This window comes from Pseudochaenichthys georgianus, chromosome 16 (assembly GCF_902827115.2).
Source record: "Pseudochaenichthys georgianus chromosome 16, fPseGeo1.2, whole genome shotgun sequence".
NCBI lineage: Eukaryota > Metazoa > Chordata > Actinopteri > Perciformes > Channichthyidae > Pseudochaenichthys > Pseudochaenichthys georgianus.
Window position 1 is genome coordinate 44,221,499 of NC_047518.2, and position 17,007 is coordinate 44,238,505.

Consider the following 17,007-nt stretch of genomic DNA (forward strand, 5'->3'; position numbering starts at 1 on the left):
TCCTTATTGCAAAAGTTGCACCTCAGATGGGTTTGATACCAATTTATCATAAAATCATTTTAGTTTTACAGTTTCTCAGGCCACGGGTGCTGGTGTTTAACAAAACAGAATAGCACATTTTAGTCTACAATGCATTATAATATTATATTACATCGTTAAATGTATTATCAGCACTATGGGAGTTTCCCTGTGCAACCATGTTTTGTGATATATATATATTTAGGTGATGAATGGAGAGAGTCTACTGGTCAAATGTAAGTCAATTATGCGCTCACTTACCCATGGAGGTTTGAAAATGACATGATATATAAAAATACAAAAATAAATGATTAAATAAGATAAGGGAATAAAACAAGAATGTTTGACATTACAGGTTACTTGTTAGACGCTTTTATCCAAAGGGACTGTCATACTCAATACTGTGGACAATCCCCGGAGCAATTTGGGGTGAAGTGTCTTGCACAGGAACACAATGACTTACTGACTATAGTGGGGTTTGAACCTGTGACCCCCTGATCCCAACACCGACGGAGTAGTCCACTGCACCACACGCCTCATTATATAAATGCATTAGACGAAATGTCCAAAGGGTGGAAGTAAATACAGAATAAATACATTTTAGTCTACAACACATTATAATAATAAATTGCATTTAAAGAATACAATGCAAGAATTGAACCGTGTATCAAAGATATTTATTTATGAATAAATCTCAGCTCCAGAATAACACCCAGTTTATCCAACGTGGTCATGACTATCAATTACACCTTTTTATCCTGTGGTAGGAGGATGCAGAGAGAGGAAGAACCTGTGTTTCAACCGATCAAAGAAACAAACATGGGTAAGAAGCGTTTACCATCAGGATATCAAACATTATTCACAATTGTAAATGTATTATCTCTGCCCAGGTGTTGGGTATTTGTTGTTGTCAGTCATGAAATATTAAAATAACGTGTTATATCAGAAAGTTTAATACAGCGTATTTCTGGTATATTCATCTTTATGTCACCTGATATATAGTGTAGGAGCCAATTAACTGTGGGTATAAAGGTAGGAACCGTACATGTGTTGGGGAGAGGTTCCGCCGGAAGGCCCATACAGTGTTTGACCACACACACACACACACACACACACACACACACACACACACACACACACACACACACACACACACACACACACACACACACACACACACACACACACACACACACACACACACGCACGCACGCACGCACGCACGCACGGGATTACAAGCAACGCAAAGGTATTGTGTAAACGGTAATATCGTGTGGTGAATATGGAAAGAAGCAAGTAAATGGAAACCAGTAAAATGGAAATAAATGGACTGTTTAAAACTGGAAACTTTGTTTCTGACTTTTATTCGGCAGCAAACTTGTGTGCGTCAATTACACCCACCCAGCGGATCCTCAGAGGCTTAAAGCGTTGGCTTAGCCTCTACATATAGTCAAAAGCTAGCCTTTTTTGCAGTAACACAAGAAGAATTGTTTTAGTTGCGTTTATCGAACGCTGAGAGCGGCTACAACTCGTTTGCTCATCTGCCGCACAGGAAGGCGACAGGAGCAACGCGCTGAATGGTACCGGGAAGCTTTTCGTAATTCCAATGCATTGTGAAAGGGATGAACAATAAGCGCTTGTGTTGTACTGATTGATTTGTGACAATCCGTTTGACTTTAAGACATTCAAATATGGAGGAGCGCGCTGCGGACATACCAGCAGCTGGCAGCGCGTCAGATTACGCGCTGCCAGCAGCTGGCATGCTGGATAGCGTGGCCAGCTGTGATGCGCAAAGCACTAAACGGGTAGTTAAACTCTCTGCCAAAGCACTTGCGGAAAAACTTGAGAGGTTGCAAAATAGCAGAAAGGCTAAGCTAAATAAAGCTAGCAAATTAAGAACAAATATAAAATATTTGATGTTAAGTGGTGAAAATGCTATAGGTTCAAAATGCTCTTGATGGTTATATTGAATTGTGTGTTGAAGCCAGGTCTATATGCATGACACTTTATTGGGTTTATTGCCACATGATGAAAGGGAAAGCCAAAATGATGTTCAATGATGAATTTATTGTCCAAATCAAGGTGTGGGTTGATCAAACCAAAGGTACTGGTGATAATAATGATGATATAAATCCTGATGACAGTGTTTCTAATGTTGGTAAATGTTCAAACAAAAGTGACAGCAGTACAAAGTCAAGTACAACTTCATCTGCACAAATTATAGCAGCAGCAGAAAAGGCTGCAATTGTTGCTCGCATGGCAGGTTTAACTGAGAGGCATGCACTGGAGGAACAGGAGCTACAATTAAAGCGGAGAAAGGAACAGCTTGCTTTGGAAACTGAGCTAGCTGTATCTACTGCTAGGCTATCAGTTTTACAGGGTTCACATTCACGACGTTCCTCTCTTTCACCAACAAATGGAATGAACTCATACCTGGAAAAGGAAAAAAGGAAACTGGCATTGTTAAACATACTTAACCCCCTGGCAAAGGACTATGATTCCACATCATGGAAAATATCCTCCAACAAACCAACAAAGATGGACATGGGACCAAAGCAAGCTGAAAGGCAGTTTGCATTTAAGGAAGATGCGTATGTACAAAATCAACATTATCTGGGAATATCACATGGGTTGATAACTGGTGAATCAACTGCATGGGAAAGTCAACAGGAAAATCACCATCAGCAAATCAATCGAATTCCACCTGAAGGTTTATTCACGATAATGAAAAAGCAAAATGAAATAACAGCTGCACTGGTTCACCAGCAACGTTTACTGTCTCTACCAGCAAGAGACATTCCTATCTTTGATGGAGACCTGTTTCAGTACAAGGCTTTCATTAAAGCATTTGAACAAGGAGTGAAAAACAAAGCCAGCAAAGCCGACTGCTTGTACTATTTAGAACAGTTCACAAAAGGACAGGAACTGGTTCGTAGCTGCCAGCACATGGCTCCAGAACGTGGCTACATAGTGGCAAAAGGCCTTTTGCAAGAACATTTTGGGAATGAGTACAAGATCGCTGCTGCTTACAAAGGAAAGGCTCTAGCTTGGCCAAGAATAACAAAGGCAGAAGACATTAAAGCACTACAAAAGCAACATCCTACTGCGCTCCACATAAATACATCTAATGTAGAATTGGGACAAACCGCTAAATCACAAACCCCCCCTCAGACATGTGGACGTACAGGGGCCGGAAATGAATGGCTGCATTCTTTCAATTATTCCAGTGCAGGTCAAGTCCACAAAGGAAAGTGAGATTATACAGACCTATGCATTTTTAGATCCTGGAAGCACAGCCACATTCTGCTCAGAAGATCTCATGCACAGATTAAACATCACAGGAAAAGGAACTAATTTTCTTTTGAAGACTATGGGACAGAAAAAGGTCGTTCCAGCTTACTCCTTATTTGGTCTTGAGGAAAATAACTTTTATCCTCTTCCAGAAGTCCTCACACAGAAGCAAATGCCCGTAACCAAAGAAAACATTGCTACAGCCGCAGATGTGAAGAGGTGGAATCATTTGTGAAAAGTTCATATCCCCAGCATAAATGCCAATGTTGACATGTTGATTGGAACCAACGCTCCCAAGATATTGGAACCTTGGGAAATTGTCAACAGTTGTGGAAATGGCCCATACGCTATTAGAACAGTGTTGGGATGGGCCATCAATGGTCCTTTACATGGAAGCAGCAATGGCAGTGATTTTGACATGGAGCTTTCTTTCTGTTGTGGTGAATAGGATTTCTATTTCCAAATTGGAGCTCATGCTTAGCAGTCAGTATAATCATGACTTTAACAAGTGCTAACTCTGCCATAAGGAAGATCATATCATCATGCCACTTTTGCAGACGTTACAATGGAAGACCTATAGAGCAACAAATGGCAGATCTTTCAAAGGAGAGAATTATTCCAGATCTACCTCCATTCACCAATGTTGGAGTGGATTATTTTGGACCTGTGGAAATCAGAAGGGGCAGATCTACTTGCAAGCTTTATGGAGTGATATTTACCTGCTTAACAAGTAGAGCAGTTCACTTCGAGGTTGCACCCTCTCTTGACACTGACGCATGCCTAAATGCTATAAGACGTTTCATCAGTAGAAGAGGTCAAGTTGTTCATATGAGGTCAGACAATGGAACCAACTTCATTGGAGCAGAAAGAGAACTAAGAGAGGCCCTCGCTGCATTGAATAATGAGAAGATTCAAGGAGCTCTAATTTCAGCTGAAGTTGAATGGAGTTTTAATCCACCAGCAGGATCTCATCATGGTGGTGTTTGGGAGCGCTTGATATGCATGGTAAAGCGCGTCCTCAATTCAGTTGTGCAGCAACAGATGTTGAATGATGATGGACTCCATACAGTCATGTGTGAAATTGAAGCCATTTTTAACGATCGGCCAATCACCAAGCCGTCTGACGATCCAAATGATTTGGAGCGTGTAACACCAAATCATCTTCTTCTTTTGAAAGGGAAACCAGCTCTGCCACCTGGATTGTTTGAACCATCTGACATGTATGTGAAACGTCGCTGGAGACAAGTTCAGTACATTTCTGATCTATTTTGGAAGCGTTGGGTGCGAGAATACCTGGTGCGCTCTGTAAAGCTACAGACCAAGACCAACATTATTGTGCGACCTATTACTAAACTATGTTTAGTACAGGAAGTGTAGGATGTGCATTTCTATGTATTGAAAAATGATTTTTACATTTGGCTCCTTAATTGTTTTCAATTGATACCTGTACTATCAATTAGGGGCTGGTGTGTAGGAGCCAATTGACTGTGGGTATAAAGGTAGGAACCTATGGGTGTTGGTGAGAGGTTCCGCCGGAAGGCCCATACAGTTTTTGAGCACACACACACACACACACACACACACACACACACACACACACACACACACACACACACACACACACACACACACACACACACACACACACACACACACACACACACACACACACACACACACACACACACACACACACACACACACCCCCCACCCCACCACACACACACACACACACACACACACACACACACACACACACACACACACACACACACACACACACACACACACACACACACACACACGCACAAGGAGCACACACGGAGAACATGCACACATGGAGCACGCACACAAACACGGGAATAAAAACAAAGCAAAAGGTATTGTGTAAACCATAAATATCGTGTGGTGAATGAAACAAAGAAACCAGTAATAAAGGGAAATAAATGGACTATTTCGAACTGGAAACGTTGGTTCTGACTTTTATTTGGCAGCAAACAAGGTGTGCGTCAATTACACCCACCAAGCAGATCCTCAGAGGCTTAAAGCGTTGGCTTAGCCTCGACACAGTCATTAAGAAAAAAGGGATGGAGATCTGGCAGAAAAGGTGGGAGAAAGACCAGAAAGGCAAGGACTATCACAAAGTACAATTACAATTAATATTCATAAAGAGAGAAACAGAAGGGAGGAAATCACGATGGCTAGACTCAGAATAAATCACACGGCTTTGAATAGTACGCTGTATATCATGGGGAAAAGTGACAGTAACAAGTGTGGGAACTGTGCAGTAAAAGCAGATGTAGAACATATCTTGTTACATTGTGACATCTATAAAGCGGAAAGAGAACAATTAAAGGCTAAAGTTTTAGAGGCAGAGAGGGAATGGAGTGTGGTTGGTGTTTTGGGAACAAAAGGAGAGGGAGTAAGGGCTACCAGAAAGGCACTGTTTAAATTATTGAGTGAAACTGGGGTAGGAAAAATAATTTAACATTAGGTCAGGAAAGAACATAGATTTGTATTTTTGTTTTATTTATTTCATGGTTTTATTGATTTATTTTATAAATAATATTATCAGATCATAGGTTAAAGAGTTGGAATGATGTGATGATTCATACTCATGTACAGTAGGTGGCGGTAGGCACCTTTTTAAGTTGTTTGCATTCCGCCAAAAACAAGAGAAGAAGAAGATATCACCAGTTGTTCGTCCCACGTTTATTCGGTAACGGCGTCTCGTCGCTACGGTTCTCTCTCTCTGTGTTCCTGAGAAAGTGTGTGTGAGCTCCAGCACTACTGATCCATCATCTGTGTGTTTGGATAAACCTCTGAGTGGACTGTGTGCTATTTTTTCTGGAGCGTTTACCTCGGACTATAGGAGCTAGCTTAGCATGCTAGCTGGAAACACGTTAGCAACGCCAGTTAGATTGAGAGTTTGATGGAGAGAGAAACGGTGTGTTTAACGGAGCTTGATCTAGTAAACATGAGTAAAGTCCAAATGCTGCTCTCGTTGAAGAAGCAGCGACTCACTGCTGCTGCTGAAGAGATATTTGCTTTGTTTGAAAAAACGATAGCCGAGTACGAGGAGGAGCTGTCTCTTTCCAAAGAGGAGAACAAGAGACTCCAGAAACTTCTGGACGCTGTTTTACAGCCTCAGCTTCGGATACCCAGAGCAGGTCTGTTCCCTTTACCCTTAATTAACACTTTACACTCTTCAGTAGCACTTTATTATCACATTAATAACACTTTAGACCCTTTATCAGCACTTGCTGCAGGTAGTAGATCCTGAAGTAAAAGTACAAACACCACACTGTGAAAATACTCCATTATTGTTTTCAAAGCCCTAAATGGGCTGGCTCCGGCCTATATAGCTGAACTCCTCCAGCGCTACAACCCAGCCAGAGCTGCTGATAGTGCCCAAGACCAGGGTCAAAACCCGAGGGCACCGAGCCTTCGCAGCAGCTGGCCCCAGGCTCTGGAACACTCTGCCGCTCCATGTGAGGTCGGCCCAGAGCCTAGAGGTTTTAAATCTACTCTTAAAACACACTTCTTCTCCCTGGCCTTTTAGTCAGAGCGGAGCACGAGTCCTGACTTTTCCCTGTGTTTTTTATATTTCGGTTGTAATTTATTGTCTTTAATTGTGATTGTAGTAATGTGTTTTTATGTGATTGTAGTATTTATTACATGTACAGCACGTTGGCCCGACCAAAAATCGCTTTTAAATGTGCTTTATAAATAAACTTTGATTGGATTTACAAGTTAAAGTACTGTATGTAAGTATTATTAGACACATGTACTTTATTATGATAATTAAGATGTATTACGGAAGAGCAAACCTACCAAAATAAATATATTTATAAAAATACATACATTGAATAATATGTCATTTAATTTACTGATTTAAATATTACCCATACATGTAGGCACTAGTTGGTTAAATGTGACATCATTTGATAATTTAGTTTTAATGTGCTTCTTTATTCACCAAACCAAATACAAATAAATACTTTGGATTAATTCAAATTGCTTGAGGATTATTCATAAAGAAATCAATGAATAAATATGTTCAATAATAAATTAAACACATCTAAAATGTTACTTGTTAAAGAATAGGAGAACTAGTACAAAGGTCATTAAGTAATTAAAATGTTAATATAAATTGATGTAAAATCTCATCAATCAATTATTGCCAACATGTATTTATAATATATTCTCTCTATATATATATATATATATATATTAGGGCTGTCAAACGATTAAACATTTTAATCAGATTAATCGCAGCTTAAAAATTAATTAATCATGATTAATCACCATTCGAACTATGTCCAAAATATGCCATTTATTTATGTATATTGTTGTGGGAATGGAAAGATAAATGAAAGAAGGCGGAAATATCCATTTAACATACAGTATCTATGTTTATTATAAAATTTTTCTGCGTGTCAAAATGAAAGACAACCCACACACCTATCAATCATCAAACCGTGGGGTCTTAATTCATTACGTGTTGATTTCTATCAACGGGGGAGTACTTCAGGAAAGTCGACAGAGGGGTGGCGGCTAGTGGAGTACTTCGTCCTGACCACAGAAGAGGCTTCTCAATTCTTAAATGTCCCCTCCTCGACTCCCCTCCTCGGCTCCCCTCCTCGAGACTTAGTCCCGCCCACAGGAAATGCGAGCGGAGGACCGAGGAGGGGAACCGAGGAGAGAGGAGGGGAAGCAGCAGACGTTTAAAGAAATGAGAACTCCTCTCCTCTGAGCGGTCATATTAAAGCGACGTCCGTTCATTATTACATGGCAACAGCTGCATCAGCTGTCGAGTGTTTTGTCATATTTTATAATCTCTGTTAGATCAGCTGAACATTGTTCCCCCACATATTTACATTGAATTCATTGAGAGTGCGGTATAATGAGACAATACCAGGCTACAGATGCGGAAACACAGACACAAATATATTTATATAAATATATGCAATTTAAAGTATGAGAGCACTCTCATAATAACGTAACACAATCAGAGACTGGATATATCCCCCCCTCTCTCTGGTCGCTGAAATGGGGAATTGAAATTACAGGCCAAAAGTTGTATTTACAAGTATTAAAAGTAAGGACATCAAACCAACTGAGACCCATCTGTCCGCCGCATCTACGCACTGTACCACACACACCTACAGCTCCTAAAGCATAATCAGGCTACAGCCGTTGTGTATTTTATTATGTGAAGCACTAAATGGTTTTAGAAAAATATCGAGTCTTTGTTTGTAGATATCTACTAAACTAAAGCAAATAAAGAGAGTAGGCCTGTTATACTGAGTGATATATATTTTACACACTGCTCTGCTTTCTGCACCTCACAGCTGTTATCACTGTAAACATCGCGTTGCGATGAGAGCAGGTTCTAAAATAATATCCAGGGGTTGCATGCAGAGCTGTCATTGGCTGAGATAAGTCCGGCCGTGCGTCACGCCTCCACCGTTCCCGGAAATGCATCCGCGGAGGAGCCGTGGAGGACCCATCAGTGTATCCTCGGTTATAGCTCCTCCAGAGAGCCTCCTCGACGCTCGATCCTCGGTCCTCGGTGTGCATTTAGAGAAATGAGACGTCCTTCAAAATGGCGCGCTGAAATTCATTTCCGGGTCACTACCGGAGGACCGAGGAGTCGAGGAGGGGAAATTTGAGTATTGAGAAGCCTCTAGAGTGTGAACGTTGTGATCATCTGTTTTAGCGCAGTTCTCCAGTGAAGGGGGGAGTCTCCCTCCGCAGCCGGTTGGCGTAGTTTTGCCACAAGTCCGTTGTACAGACTGACTTTAACAGCAGCCCTGTCTGTGCACGGAGACCGACTCTGTCGTCCGGTGATCTAACCGCCTTCTGGAAAAGCTTCACAAGTACGTCAGTACGCAAATGCGCTTTGTGACACAAGTGACGGTAGCATTTCAGATTACGCACATAACCTGCGTACCAGTTATGTGCACCCCTGTACTACAGCAAAAGTATTCTCCGTCGGGACTTCCTGCAACAACACCACGCCGTTATCAAAGATGTTCTATTGAGAAGACGATCACTACGTGACAAAAGTTTTCAAAACCGTGGCTACTGAAATCAATCTTACGAACTGCTGTCTGTGCAATTTACTCTGCGCGAGTTGGCAGACTTTATTTTGCTTACTTTAACATCATTTTTCATGGTGGGGCTAAGCCATTTCTTGGTATGGGTGTAGCCTACCCCAGCCATACCCTGGCGCTGCCACTGGTGGCACGTATGGGGCGGGCCATTCTGCACATGCGTTAAATGCGTTAAATATTTTAACGCAATTAATTCAAAAAATTAATTACCGCCGTTAACGCGATAATTTTGACAGCACTAATATATATATATCGCAGGGGAACAAAAAACCGCAATGTCAGTTTTTTTCAATAAAAACTAACTCCATGGTAACTTATGCTGTGCCTGCCCCGGAGCAGGTTAGGTTGCAGGCTAAGAGCTCAACTCAGTGAAAGCACTGCCTGCTGACCAATCATAGCTCAGTGTGTGGAGTTTAAAGCGATCAAGTCATATTACAGGAGAAAGGAAATACAGAAAAACTGCCGTTGAAGGAAAGACGGCAAATCAACTGACTGTGTGAACGTGAACATTAATAGAATATCACCTCCCATCTTCAGAGCAATCTGACTAATATAACATTAGCGTTTAGAAAGCTTAATTAAATATCTGCCACAACACAAGTAACCGGATCAAAGCAACAGTACAGTCCGCAGCATATCACATCATAATGTATCATATATTTCCTTATCTGAGTCAGCTGGAGCAGCAGGAGCTCCAACAAGGCGTGTAGGACAGAGAGTGAATACACATACTATACAGAGATGCTGTATGAGAAACCAATGTGGTTTTGGAACATTGAACAATGTAAATCTATTCTAGTAGACCTCAACAATGGAATTATGATCAGTAGAAATGGCCATGTCATGGGACCTTTAAGATTGTCTGCTCCTTGAGCTCTTTGATCATCTATGTGGGCTCTAATCTGAGGTGCTTTTAATTTGCGGTTTCTGAGGCTGGTAACTCTGATGTATTTATCCTCTGCAGCAGAGGTAACTCTTGCTCTTCCTTTCCCGGGGGGGTCCTCATGAGAGCCAGTCTCATCATAGCATTCGATGGTTTTTGCGACTGCACTTGAGGATACATTCAAAGTTCTTGACATTTTCCGGATCGACTGACCTTCATTTCTTAAAGTGATGATGGACGGTCGTTTCTCTTTACTGGGTTGAGTCGTTATTGCTATAATATGGATTAAAACAGCAGTCAAATAGGGCTTTCCACTGTGCACTAATTCTACCTCTGCACAACACAACTGATGGTCTCAAGCACATTAAGAAGGCAAGTCATTCCACACATTGACTCTTGACAAGGCACACGTGTTCATTGAAAACCATTCCAGGTTTCTACCTCATGAAGCTGACTGAGAGAAGCCAAGAGGGTGCAAAGCTGTCATCAAGGCAAAAGGGAGCTACTTTGAAGAATCTAAAATAAAAATCATATTCTTGATTTTTTGTAACACTTGTTTGTTAACTAGATAATTCCATGTGTTCTTTCATAGTTTTGATGTCTTCAGTATTCATCTACAAAGTAGAAACATATTAAAATAAACAAAAAACATTGAATGAGAAGGTGTGTCCACACTTTGACTGGTACTGTATATAAAACACACACATTTTAATATTTAGCAGGTTCCCTCATCTATAATCATTTATACAAGCGCAACTTTGAACATGGACAGCAGTAAAATGCAACATACAAATAATCAAGAAACATCATACATTAAACACCGACAGGGAATATTTTACTGCACCATCATTACTTTTACATAAGAAGGTGCCGTCAAATGTTCTGTTAACCTGTTAAGCCCCAAGGTCCCCTCGTGGGGTACTTTTTTTTTTCACTACACTGTGTCTCAGGGGATCTTAATATTTAAGAACCTATTAATGTGTTCTACCAGATTAAAGGGAATAATCTCAGCTAACTGACGATACAAACCATTTTTACCAAAACAAAACACAAGTCTCATAAGAAGCATCTAAATGACTCCTGAGCGAAAAATGCTAACGCACTTTGGCACAGAACTCAAGATAAAAGATACCCTTATTACTTATCGTAGCTGCACATACAAGATATCCGATTAAAGCTGAGGTTTCACAGATTATTTAGGTATAGTATCATCACTGAGTGATCCAAACTCGTGACAGAGGAAGCAAACGCAGACATCACAACACGTACCTTTATGTAGCTTTTACGGGAGATCGTCTCACCTTAGCTGTCAATCTGATCAAAAGACTTGTTCAATGGCATTAAAACGAGAAAAAACGCGGCTGAATCGGTTAATCCATAGGTTGATAATGTTTCTGTGGAATTTTTTTTAATTTATAATCCATAATTCCATTTTTATGTAAAAATCGGAGAGTAAAAGTTAGCTGCTAATGGTAGCCACCAGAGTTATCGCAGCTTCCGGTTTTGGCTATGCGTCAGTCTCACAGAACACACATTACCAAAAAAGGAGTATGAGGGAGTTCCCATTCGGCGCATTCACACTGCGGTACTTTTCCCACAAAGGTTCATGCGAACTTAGTTCATGCAAACTCTTCGAGGTACAAACTAGTTCGCATGAACTAAATACAGATCGCGTTCACACCGGAAAAAGTCCCTGGGGGTGGATTAGGTAAATGAAGCCGCTGACGTCACTTCTTCTTCTTCTGCTTTGGGCTTACTGGCAGGCCGCAAACCACTTCACGGCGTATACTGCCGCCCAAAGTCCCCGGCCGGAAGTCCCCGGAGTTGGGGACTGGCTTCAGTAGAAGCTGCTGGGACTCCCAGCAGCTTCTACTGAAGCCTTCCGAGTAAATCGCCAGAACGCCGACACCTCCTCATCTCCACCGCTCCCATGTTTTATTTTGTGTTGCCATAAGTTAGTATCTCTGCGTTTCTGCGCTGGGCTAATGCTAATGCTAATAATGCTAATGCAAGGATAATAAAATGGCGGCTTCACAAAACTTTTTGGGAGTTTTACGGGGCGTGGTTTGCAATCCGCCCAGCCAATCCGAAATATAGCTCTTTTCTCACAAAAGAGCCGCTCGAAAGTCCCCGCTCTCTAGCAGGGACTTTCGAGGGGGTAAAAAGGTTCGCATGAACTAATTTTAGTACCGGCTCTTTTTGGTGTGAACGCGATAAAAGAGTTCTCATGAACTAAGTTCGCATGAACCTTTGTGGGAAAAGTACCGCAGTGTGAATGCGCCTCTTGATTCCAATGGAACTGATGGTTAGAAAGAGATGTCATTCAGCAAAATCGAGCAAGGGGGGCCAGAGATAGGTCAAATCCACCCAATTGACCCCAGAAGTGCGTTTTTTTTGCTAAATCTTTCTAAAAAGGTCAAATTTCACTTGTTTTGCATCAATCTTGATACAGGGTACTCATTATATGTTGTAGTTTGGATTCCTACAGCTTTTAGTCTACCATCCCATCATTCAAGGGTTGTTTTAACTAAGTAATTTAATTTTTTTTGGACGGACACAATAATTAAATTTATGTTTTACTGTGTTCAATCTGAATTTACTTTAAAATAAAAATAAATCTATTGATTCTGACACTTCTACATCCAACTCACAGGTGTACCCTTGCTTTGGGAACAAAGATTATTAATTTAACCCTTTTAGAAGGGAAGATATGGTCATTTGTTCTGGGAATGTCATTTTTGAGCCTGAGACCTGAAAAACAGGCTAGGGGGTTAACAGGTTAATACTTGCATACTTTTACTTAAATAAGGTTTGAATGCAGGATTTTTATTTGTAACAGAGTATTGTAATTCTCTACTGTAGGCGTAGTGTATCTGTGAACGATCCCAAATACAATTCATTGTTTACATTGCAGCTAGTGCTACGCCGAAAACTTTTTCATTTTTAACTGGAAGTGGAAAGGGGCAGGCCTACATAAGGTGAATTGAGCCAACACAAATACACAATAGGTGGGACTAAGAAAGATAATGTGAAAATATAAAAACAAAGGCATTAATTAGGGCTGCAAAATGTCTCCCATTGTAATGGTGATTAGATTTTTAAATGCTAACACTTAACAGTTTGTTCTGACAGTGTGTTTCCTGTTTCCTGCAGATGTCCAGCTGCTGGTGGTGGTTAAAGAAGAGTTTCTCCCTGACCAGCAGGAGTGGAGCACCAGTCTGGACCCGGAGGACCCAGTGCCCCCCCCACACATTAAGCAGGAACAGGAGGAACTCAGGATCAGTCAGGAGGGAGAGCAGCTTCAGGAACTGGAGGAGGCTGAGATCACCGAGTCCACTTTCACTACTGACCCTGTGAAGAGTGAAGATGATAAAGAGAAACCTCAGTCCTCTCAGCTGATCAAAGACAAACTGAACACATGGAAACAGAAGCTGATGGAGATGACTGTCGAGGACCAGAACCAGCCAGGAGCTCAGATCCAGAGAGCCGTTTACAACCAAAGACTGAGGACGACACTGGAGACTCTTCTGAACCTGGCACTGAAGACAGTGCTGATTGGAAGGAGGCCAGAGAACCTGCATCAGGCTCAAACTCACTGAAAAATAGACATGAATCTGTCAGTGATCCACAACCTAGTGCTGAAAATAAACCATTCAGCTGCACAGTCTGTAAGAAAGCTTTTTCACAGAGTGGGCATTTAAAGGCACACATGAGAGTCCACACAGGAGAGAAACCACACGTCTGCTCAGTCTGTAAGAAAGCTTTTTCACATTATGGAGATTTAAAGAAACACATGAGAGTCCACACAGGAGAGAAAGCACACAGCTGCTCAGTCTGTAAGAAAGCTTTTTCAAGGAGTGATAGTTTAAAGAACCACATGAGATTCCACACAGGAGAGAAAGCACACAGCTGCTCAGTCTGTAAGAAAGCTTTTTCACATAGGGGAAATGTAAAGACACACATGAGAGTCCACACAGGAGAGAAAGCACACAGCTGCTCAGTCTGTAAGAAAGCTTTTTCACAGAATGGACATTTAAAGACACACATGAGAGTCCATACAGGAGAGGAAAAATAGAGCTGCAATGTTTGTGAGAAAAGATTTAAATGGCATAATCGTTTTAAAAGACATAAGTGTGTTGGTCGTCAGCTGCTTCTGTAAAGGTCAGGGAATACATTTGTCTATTTTGTATCCTGATGACCTAATGCCGTTACGTGTAATACGTAACTCCCTAAGCCTGATTTCACCCACCTGCAACCGATTCGCTAATAATCACAAATCTTCATTTTCTTTGACCCCTTGACTCGACTATTTCTTGTTTAATAATCGTTACATCTCCTCAGGACCAAGTTCCCGTGTCCTGCTGTTCACCGACTGCTCATTTAAGGTGGACTCACCTTTACAAGGGACCAGCTAGTCTTAGTGTCTTAATGCAAATGTTTTGTAAAGTGATGCTAGACCAAAAACGTGCTGTTGGGTAGGGTGCTCTCTGCAGGACGGTGTCTGTACTCAAATATTGTTTATGAAATGAGAGCTTCCTTCCGTTTTTGTTGTCTAAACAACGCCAACAGTGCGATATGTCTTCTTTCCAGCAGATGGCATACATGTTACATCATCCAGTTCAACTGTCATCCACATATTAATGATTCAAAACAGCAATGTGTAAGATATGGCTAGTAATTGACCATTTCAACAGAATGTGAAGAGGTTAGTCGATCGCGAGATGTGTCTAAAAATAGAACAACAATATTCTGTTTTATCGTTAATGTCCTGTAACATAATCTTCCTGTGACAGAATAATGCACTTGAACGCATCAAAGCTTTGTGATTGGCCGGCGTGACCCCATTTGTCGGGGCGTGGCTGGTGAGCAGTGGGCAGTGCACTAGTTCGCTAATGTTGTCCGTGTCAACAGGAGTGACAGTCCGCACACACAAGACCCCAATTATGGCAGAAGCAAAACATATATAATTTTCACTCGGAAGATGATTATGTTTGTATCTATTCCAATTCAAAGTCCATCTGTCTCATCTGCAATGCGAGCGTGGCTTTATCGAAGAAGGGTAATTTAGGAGCGGCATTTCAAAACAGTGCACAAACGCTACGAGACGGAATTCCCTCCTAATTCTGCCCTACGCTCCCAAAAGGCGAGGGGCCTGAAAGGACAGCTAAATGCAGCACAGCAGTCCATTTTCACCAGGCCCAACAACAAGGCTGCTACCATAGCATCTTAACATGTCAGTCACGTTCTTGCGTAACACATGAAGTCTTTCAAAGACGGCGAAGTTGTGAAAGAAGCATTCCTGGAGGCTGCCGACGTGCTTTTGGTGGACAGTAAAAATAACAGTAGCATTAAAACAGGTTTTTGATATGATGATAACTCAAGTTAGATACCATTATTAATCAGCTGTAAGTTTGAGTTTGTTTGAACTTATTCATTATAATTATTGTACAAAATAGTATAAGAATGCAAACTTAAATTGATTATAGTCTATAATCAATTCAGGTTAATTAACTAGTGTTGCTTGCATCCTATTTTAAAGGCATTTATTTTTATAATCTACTCAAATGCAACAAGATAAAGGATCTGCAGTATTTTATGAAGTATTAATCGTACAAAGGTCAGTTTTATACAAGTAGAAGTGTGTATTTACCTGGCAGTAGGCTGTCAGTAATGGCTACGCCTCTCTATTTGGACTGGTAGATATCGGCAGACTGGCAACTTTAAAAGTAGCTCTCGGTTCAAAAAAGGTTGGGCACCCCTGGTATAGAGCCTTCAGGTTCTGATAATGATCAGGGACAGAGCTAGAAAAAAACTCCAGAAACCTGAATAGAGCTAGAAGATAGCCAGTACAAAGCCAAGAAAGACCAAGTAGAAAGACAGGAAGGAGCCAAAAGAGTTTGTGTTTTTAATATTCAAGCTCTTCTCTTAAGATATTAGAACTTCCTATCTCAACATGTATCCTTTTATGTCAATTAAAAAAACCTTACATTTTTGCTGCCAATTATTGAGATTGTTTCACAGCTTTATCTTAAATATATAGACTTTTATCTTTACATATAGGATGAACAGCACGGTCCACTCTGCTGGATTCTGCCCAAATCTGCTCAAAATGCATGCACACATCTCGCTGTATCCATACTCCTGCAGTTGTATTGTTCTGGATTCATAGTAAAGTGTATTAGATGTAATGCACTCTTATTGTTATGTATTTAATATAAAGTGAAATACCCATAATGTCAGAAAAGAAAAGAGACTCACTTTAGGAAAAAGGTTCTGAACCAGTGAGAGTTCTTTATTTGCACATAAACAGGGTAACATATTTAAAGTTGTGACCAGATGGTGTCGCCCTAATCCGTGTACCCAGTGTTGTAGTCAAGTCACCAATTCACGAGTCCAAGTCACCCTCGAGTCACCACTCTTCGAGTCCGAGTCACCAAGGGAGAGTCGTAGTCGAGTCCGAGTCCAAGTCCGAGTCACCCAAGGAGTGTCCAAGTCGAGTCCGAGTCATCATTACCTGTGTTCGAGTCCGAGTCCAATTCCGAGTCACTTAAGAAGAGTCCAAGTCAATTCCGAGTCACAAGTCTTCATGTATTAATCTTCGTGGATATATGTTTTGAAATGTAGCTGCTCCTCTACATTGCTGTTATCCTGTCTATTGAACTGCTGTGAAGCGAGTTTGGCTACAATTCTTGTAAT

The 17,007-nt window shown here is 41.1% G+C and overlaps 1 protein-coding gene across 1 annotated transcript; it reads left to right on the forward strand.

The window, feature by feature from the left end:
• Positions 1–6,003: 6,003 nt before the first annotated feature.
• Positions 6,004–17,007, forward strand: LOC139435362 (uncharacterized). The gene is made up of 2 exons (XM_071205988.1): positions 6,004–6,479; positions 13,465–17,007. The coding sequence occupies exons 1-2, from the start codon at positions 6,242–6,244 to the stop codon at positions 13,908–13,910; spliced, it is 684 nt and encodes a 227-aa protein (XP_071062089.1). The 5' UTR covers positions 6,004–6,241; the 3' UTR covers positions 13,911–17,007.